This window comes from Phascolarctos cinereus, unplaced genomic scaffold (genome assembly GCF_003287225.1).
Source record: "Phascolarctos cinereus isolate Bilbo 61053 unplaced genomic scaffold, phaCin_HiC Scaffold_726;HRSCAF=1367, whole genome shotgun sequence".
Taxonomy (NCBI): domain Eukaryota; kingdom Metazoa; phylum Chordata; class Mammalia; order Diprotodontia; family Phascolarctidae; genus Phascolarctos; species Phascolarctos cinereus.
Window position 1 is genome coordinate 180722625 of NW_027556098.1, and position 8567 is coordinate 180731191.

The 8567-nt window shown below is 38.1% G+C and overlaps 1 protein-coding gene across 1 annotated transcript; it reads right to left on the reverse strand.

Moving 5' to 3' along the window:
• Nucleotides 1-4141: 4141 nt before the first annotated feature.
• LOC110207119 (putative olfactory receptor 10D4) lies at nt 4142-5083 on the reverse strand. Its single transcript, XM_020984707.1, has one exon. It carries the CDS (start codon nt 5081-5083, stop codon nt 4142-4144), a length of 942 nt encoding a protein of 313 aa, XP_020840366.1.
• Nucleotides 5084-8567: the final 3484 nt, after the last annotated feature.

An 8567-nucleotide genomic window follows, 5' to 3' on the forward strand; every position in this document is an offset into this window, starting at 1 on the left:
AAATTGAGACTTCAGATTTTTGTTTGGCCTGTACTAGTTTTCATCTGTATATGTGAGTGAGCAGCTTTAGAAGGAACTGAAATTTTAGGTTACAACTTTATGAAAATAATATAAAGCTTTAAAATGTCCATGTGAACACACATTCTATTGGAAACAGCCTGAAGTATAGCCCTATGTGCATCATCCAGGTATGGGTTGCTTGGAGAAGGAGGTGATTCAGCAATGATTTCAATCCATAAGGAACATTAGTATGACATCCTATTCCACCTTATTCATCTTGAACCAGGTTGTATCATTGTCTGCATGTTGACTGTACCATTCAAGTGGGAGCTCTTCTGTGGCCTTGTGATTTGTGTCTGGATCTCAGGCCTGTCAATTTTACCTTCATAGTATCTTTCACATACATACCCCCTCTTCTGAATACTGCCATCACTCTCATGCAGTCCCTTTTCACCTCGTGGCTGAACTAGTGCAACAGCATGCTGGTTGGTTTCCCTGCCACAAATCTCTCCCTACATCAGTCGATCTTCTACTCAGTTGCTCAAAATGATCTTCCTAAAGTGCATATCTGACCATGTCCCTGCCCTAACTAATATATTCTAGTGGATCCTTATCACCTCCAACATCAAATATAAAGTCCTCTATATGACGTTCAAAGTCTTTCATAACCCCATGCTCTCCTGCTTTTGTCTTCTTACACCTTACAGTATCTCCCACATGTACTTTGCAAAACAATGATACTGTCCTCCTTGCTGTTTTATGAATAAGACCTTCCATCTCCCAATTTCAATCATGTCCACAGGTTGTTTCCCCTGCCTGGGATGCTCTCCCTCCTTTTCCCTGGTTCCTGATATCCTTGGCTTTCTTCAGATCCTTAGCCAAAATCTTACCTTCTAAAAGAAGTCTTTCCTCTGTTGATTATACCCATTTTGTCTTGTATATAGCTTGCTTGTACATAGTTTCCTGCATGTTGTTTCCCCCATTAGAATGAGAGCTCCTTGAGAGCATACCTGAATTTTGCCTTTCTTTTGTATAAGGAAGGGATGAATGAACAACAAATATACTTAGGATGGAAGATAGAAAAGTGACAAATTTTTAAATGGCGCCGTTATAATTTGGGCACACAACACTGCCTGCTCAAAGAGCTCTCCAGGGAGAAGAAACTGAACTGAGTGAAAGTCAATGAGAGTTTTTCAAACATCTCCTGCTCTTTCCCTCCTGAACAAATAGCAGTAGGGTGAAGGGAAAGGGGGAGGTCCATAGAGATTGACTAGACTGGGTAGAGAAGAGGAAGGCCAAGACAGAAATAAGGATTACACAGTACCTCCATCCACAAAAATGTCTCCAGACTTCTAACAGGCTTCTCTTGAGCTGACAATTTTGCAAATGAGTCTTCTTCATTCTATAAACTCCACTGGACTGATATTTCCCCTTTCCTGTGAGGAGGTCAGCCTTTTCTGTTTAAAACAGCCTATAGGGCAGCTAGGTGGTACAGTGGATAGAACACTAGCCCTGTATTCAGGAGGACCTGAGTTCAAATCCGTATTCAGACATATAACACTTACTAGCTGTGTGACCCTGGGCAAGTCACTTAACCCTCATTGTGCAACCAACCCCCTCCCAAAAAAAAAAAACAGCCTATGTCTGTAGACTGCTTCAAGGAGTCCCCAGGAGTTAATTCATTTTAGAGAAAATTTTAAACTTCCTCAAAAAAGTAGAGTCGGAAAAGGGAAAAGGAAAAAAAAAGATTTCTCTCCACTTGCAGAGAGCCTTACTTATCACAAATCAGAACCATTTCCTCTAGGCTTTTTTTTTCATATTATGCTTCTTTGATTGTCATGAAAGCTAGCCATATAGACAAGGTGGTGAAGATGCTTCCATGCTTCTCTCCAAAATATCCTGGATGCATATGACATTAGGAAGGGGACATAAACATTGTCCCCCTTTTGTGACATTTTTCTTGAGTTTGTCACTTTACCTTACTGATACTGTCTAATTGCCAAGGTAGGCTGAGTGTTGTTATCTAGTTTCCACTGAGGGAGCCAACTCTCATTCTTCTGCACTGGCTGAGAAGGGAAAGAAATAAGAAGTCATTTTAATATTCCATCACAGCTTTGCAGTTTTCATTTGACTCTCTCACTTTTCCCATCCCCCTAAGATATGAGAGACATATCTGTAGCCTCTCTATCACAGGTGACTATTTTTCAAATTGATTATACACTAGATTGGTGATATCAAACTTACATAGAATGGGGGTTACTAAACCATGCTTAACAATCTCTGTGGAAATAGAATGACTTAGAAAAACACATATGAACACTGTGTATGTTTTATTCTATTTCATTTATTTTAAAAATATTCCCAATTACATTTTATTCTGGTTCAGTCCATACTCTGGAATGTGGCTCCATATGAAGCCCTGTATTTGACCACTTTGCACTAAATTGAAAAAGGAAACAAAGAGAAGGCAAAAGAATAATGACATTTCATGGAGGTTTTAAGTGTGCACAATACCATGGCACTTTGTGAACAGATCACTAAAAATAATAACTTTCCAGCATCAGAGAGTGCTGAAATTGTTAATGTGTACAAAAGAGGTAAGGGATAATCAAAACTATCATTTCAATTTTATCTTTTAGCATTTGACAAGATATCCCTTCTTCACTTCAGGTATTTATCTCTAAAGACATTCACTGTTCAAATGTCAAATGAATTAGTTCCTATTTGATTTTCAAATGCAGTATCTTTACTATTTCAGAGAATTTCATCTTAGGCTAGCTCTAGATCTCTTTCTCAGATTGGAAACCATATGGAAGCATTGGGAAAGCTCTTTCCCTCTGTATTGTCTGGCATATATTCTCATATGTATTCCTTCTCTGATTTCTGTTTTGCTACAATTTGGATAAATGGGTTTCTTTGCTAATAATAATAATAATAATAATAATAATAATAATGTACCATGTCTCTTAATGACTTTATTGTCTCACAATAGGGATTCTACTCCACCAGCCAATGGTTAGGAGTTTTAGCACTTGACACCATAGCTCTTATTTATACTTCTACCTGGCATGCTTAGGCACAGTTTTTATATAGTTTTCACTGACCACTCAATTCACATTCTTCTCCAAGGGCTGAGAAGAAGGGAAACACCCAGGAAGCAATTTCAGTATGCCATCACAGCTTTTTTTTTCCATTTTCTTATAATTTTATTTTTCGGTCCCTCTAAGATATAGAAGATACACATCTGATTGGAAGATAGGGGTAGGGGAGTTTCTCTTTACCTTTAAATTCCCTCTAATAGGTTGAAAGAACAAAGAAGTGTTTAATTTATAGAACAAATCAACCAACCAGTACATTTGTTGAATAACTATTACAGATGCAGAGAGAAATAAGAAGCAGGAAGACAAGTTACACAATGACTACAATAATGGAAAGGACAACAATATTGAAAGATTTCAGAATTCTGATCAATGCAATGACCAATCAGGACTTCAAAAGACTGAAGATGAAATGTGTTTCCTACCTCTCAGTAGTAAGGCTTTGGACTAGAGGTGCAGAATGAGAGGCACATTTTGAGACATAGTCAATATATTGATTTTTTTTGGCTTCAATGTACTTACTTGAAAGTAGAGTTTCTACTTGGGGGCATGGGAAGATGGTAGGAAGTGATAGAGATTAAAGAAGAAGAAAAGAAAGAAAAATGCATCAATAAATCATTTTAAAATGCACCAAAGAGAGCAAAAGAAATTTCAGAGGGATACAGACAGATAAGTACAGCAAGTTTTGTTACTACAGTATGAGATTGATATGTTTTCATGAACTGTACATGACATAAATTTATAGCTCGTATGTATTTTTATTTTCTTTACTTCTTTGTGCATTGAAAATTTAATGTTTCTTGATGTTTATTAAGTTCATAATAAAAAGAAAATACTCATTAAAATATGTAATTATATGAACAATTTCATTATAAAACATAGGGAAATGTATAGACACATGATTATATTTTGGGAGAATCACCAAGCTTAAAAGACAAAATAATTTACAATGGTTTCTGGTTTCTTAACAAGGTTTGGAAGATGTTCTTGAGAAAGGGACTCACTAAGGAGGAATCAAGCTTTATCCATTGAAACTTAGAGGCTTACTCATTCTCAAAAATGAGTCCCATTTTATTTAACACTTTGTTGAGGGCAAATTTCACATCCTTATTCCGTAAACTATAGATCAAGGGGTTCAACATGGGAGTCACAAGATTATTTAATATCTGAACCACTGAGCCAAGCAAGGGACTGGGAGTGGGTTGTAGATAGATGATGATGATGGGCCCGTAGGCACAAAGGATTGCTGTGAGGTGTGCACTGCAAGTGGAAAAGGCTCTCCTTCTGCCTTCTGTGGAGTGTATTCTTGATATGGAGATCCCAATGTGAGTGTAGGAAATGAGAATGAGGAAGAAGCATATGAGAGACAAAAGACCAACATTAGTGAAACTAACCCTCTGGGCTAAAGATGTATCTGCACAGGCCAAAGGTAAGATAGCAGGAATGTCACAGAAATAGTGGCCTACTTGGTTAGGGTCACAATAAGGTAATTGGAAAGTAAGAGAGGTCAGGATAGTAGCATGAACACACCCACACATCCAGGTGCTTGTTGCTAGGATAAAGCACACCCTATGATTCATGATAGCTGTGTAACGTAGGGGCTGACAGATGGCAACAAAGCGATCATATGCCATTACAGTGTACAGGAAGCACTCAGTGGAGCCCAAGAAATGGTAGAAGAACAATTGGGCTGCACATCCTTGGAAAGAGATGGCTGGTGTCTGACCAGAAAGACAGAACAACATTTTGGGTGAGGTAACTGAGGAGAAACTCATGTCAAATATAGACAGATTTCCCAGGAAAAAATACATAGGGGTATGAAGATGAGAAGAAGAAATGATGGCTGTGAGGAGGAGCACATTCCCTGACAGTGTGCATAGGTACAGGGATAAGAAGAGAACAAAGAGCACTGTCTCCAGCCCCTCTGTCTCGGGGATTCCCAGCAGGATGAACTCAGTCACAACTGTGTAGTTCTTCATTTCCATGGCAAAGTCAGCTCTTAGCTATCTGTGAAAGGAAATGAGCAATTATATATACATACATACATACATACATACATACATACATACATACATACACACATATATATACACATACAGATATATACATATACATATATATTTACACACACACACACACACACACACACACACACACACACACACACACAAACTGATTTTGAAGCTAAGAGAAAGGAATGCTTCAAATTGCTCCAGAAGTTACAAAGTGTTGCTCTCTGGATCCCACAACTTCTGATTACAAAATACTAAGGATCCAAGATCTCTTTGACATATATATTTATAAAGAATTAGACAGACAGAAGGTAGGTTGGAGTAGATGTTAGGTATTAGGTGTTAGGTATAAAAGGCATAAGACTGACTACAAAACTGAAAGTCTACGGAGTCGTTGGGCTGACTTCATCACTGTATGCCTGTGAAAACTGAAGAATATACCAGCATCATGCCAGGAAACTAAATTGCTTTCATTTGAACTGTATTAAGAACATTTTGAATTTTTCACCTGGCAGGATAAAGTATCAGACATTAATATCCTGTCTTGAACCAATTTGCAAGCATTCAAACTCTGCTGCAGAGCACAACTCCACTGGGCTGGCCACGTTGTTCGATTGCCAAATGTATGCTTTCCTAAAAGACTATTTTACAGAGAACCCATACAAGGCAGGAGTTCACATGATGGTCAGAAAAAATGATATAAGGATACTTTCAAGGTCTTTCTGAAGAACTTTGGGATCAATTGTGTGACATGAGAGAAACTGACAAAGGACGACTTAGCATGGCATGCATGCATCAAATATGATGCTGTGCTCTATGAGCAAAGTCAAATTGAAGCAGCTCATAAGAAATGCAAGACGTGCAAATTTAGAGAATCCACACCAAATGTTTATATGGAATATTTATGCCTAACCTATGCTAAAGCATTCTAAGCTCATATTGCTCTGATCAGCCACTGTCAGAATCACTGTAACTTGATTCTAACATAGTGATGTCATTTTGGTCCTCTTTGAGAACAATGTACAACCACCACCAGACTGGAACCAGACTTTAAATACCAGTCTCAGGCAGCTTTATTTTATTCTAGAGGCCAATAGGAGCCACTGGAATTTTTTAATCTAAGAAGAAACATGATCAGGCCTGTGCCTTAGAAAGACTATTTTGGGAATTGTGTGGTGGATGGGTCAGAGAGAGCAGAGAAACCAATAAAGAAGCTATTAACATAGTCCAAGGAAATGTGGCTCAAAACCATAGTAGTAGTAGTGTGCGTAGAAAGAAGGAAGTATATTTGAGAGATATTGAGGAAGTAGAATTGTCAAGATTTGACAACCTTCATACAACCAAGCCAACAGCATTATGCCAAATTCTTCCTCACTAGAACAAAGTGGGAAAACAAAGATTCTATGCCCACCAACCTAAGAAAGGATCAGCCATGGTTTTAATCTTTGCTCATTCAGGTTGGTTACCCAAGGGTTCCAAGACCCAAGGTTATTTCCAAGAACCAGTGGATTCTTGGGAGTGCTAGCCACTTCTAAGAACCAGAGGGTTCAAGTCCGGCCTCAGACACATAACACTTACTAGCTGTGTGACCTTGGGCAAGTCACTTAACCCCATTGTCTACCAAAAAAAAAAAAGAAAAGACAAGCACAAAAAAAAGAACAATATTTCTCATCCTAGAGCACCCTTCATAGAATTGGAATCAATGACTATCTCAGCTGACTGGTCCATTCTAAAATCCAAAAGTCTATCTTAAATCATAAAGCCTTCTGAGTGAATGTTGGACTGTGGATTCGCTATCTACCTTCCTAGGTAATCATTGAGCCAACTAATTTTCTTTTGCTCCCCTTTATTTTCCTCCTCTTTTCTTTTCTCTTTTCCCACACCTCCTCTCTTTTAAACTTCCCCAAAAAAGAAGAGAAACAAACAAGAAATTCAAACGATGACATTTGAAAGTAAACCCATAACCTTAAAAAGTAGAATACTTCAATTTGAAATGGGTTAAGCCAAAGTTCAGAAAGAGGACCCCCACTCCTTGTATTTTACAACTAGTGAAGGTTTCATCCCTGTATCATTATTAGACCTCAGGGTTTTTTTTCCTACTGTATTGCTCCTCATCTAATGTGAAATGTAATATTCTTATACAGAAGAGACACAAATTCCTCTGTATCTCATGCTCTCTCATCTTACAGGAAAAAAAAATCAAAGATAGGAACCTGACAAATAGCAAAGGCATGGTCCCTACACAAACAAAGTTTTGCTATTAATTAGGCAGATTGTCATAGAAAAATGTAAATTAAGCATATCTTGGCAAAAAAAAATTGCAACCCCCTCCCTCTGAGCCAAGCCTTTTTGTCTTTGTAAACAGGTGCAAGTTGTTCAAGGCACAAATTTTGGGGACAACTGTTATGTTTACTAGGGTGACTTTTGGCAGTCAGCTAATCCTGCTATCGTTTGGAGTTTTAGGCTTTCCAACAATGAGAATGAGACCTCTAAACACTAGCAGTCTCACTTCCCAAGGTCCAAACTTCTTCAAGTGAATGTGAGAAAGATGGAAAAGGAGAGAAAAGAAGGATGGAATGGTGAGGGCAGAGAGGGTCAGGGAGGAGAAGAAGGAGAGGGCGAAATTTTTGCACTCACATTACTAACAGCCTTAGACATGTCTGACTGAGACTAAGGTAGTATTTTTGTTCATCCAAGACTTCCCCTGCCAGGCATCAAAGAAGGGAAAACTTAAGACTTTTGTAAAACTCAACTCTCCAGTCAGAGATGAAAAGTTTCTCTTTTTCAGCCAAATATTCAGCAAGAGGATAGTACAGATCTGAAAGTATTCCTGCCTCTTCACATGGAGTACCTCTCAGTTCCAGGAACTGAAACATTTCTCACATACGTTAGAGCTTAAGTTTATTTGTCATCCCTTTGGGGCCCTATCTTTGACACTGAGCAAGCCTGGAACAGAGGGATCAATTAATACCTAGGTATTCTGGGACCTTAGAAGAAGGAAAACACTGTCAGACACAGCATATGGTGACATCTACCTGTAAGGCAGCCTTTGGTGGGACAACATAATCCTTTTGTTTAGACACCCTACTGACAAATATTCTGACATATCGTTATCTATCTTTTTACATATATGTGTATGTGTTAACTCTCCAAACAGCTTATGATTATAGGAGCTATAACTTTTACTTCATATTATTTCCATTGTACTTAGCACATTGTCTTATATGTGGTTGGTTATTTGTCAGTTAAAAGATCAAATTGGTAGAGTTTTCTTGTTACTCCTTAGCCATGGTACATTTCACGAAAAAGAGGTACTAATTACTGGCATTGCTTATCTCAAATAACTGTTCAGTTTCTTTACACCATACACAGTTTCATGAATATCTCCTTTTGTAAAGCAAATAGAGTACTATACTTGAGTTACTGTGTGTTCTTGGGCAAGTCATCTATAAAAATG

Bases quoted from the DNA above. Each gene is read 5' to 3' on its own strand.
- LOC110207119 (XM_020984707.1), bottom strand. From the start codon at position 5,083: ATGGAAATGAAGAACTACACAGTTGTGACTGAGTTCATCCTGCTGGGA.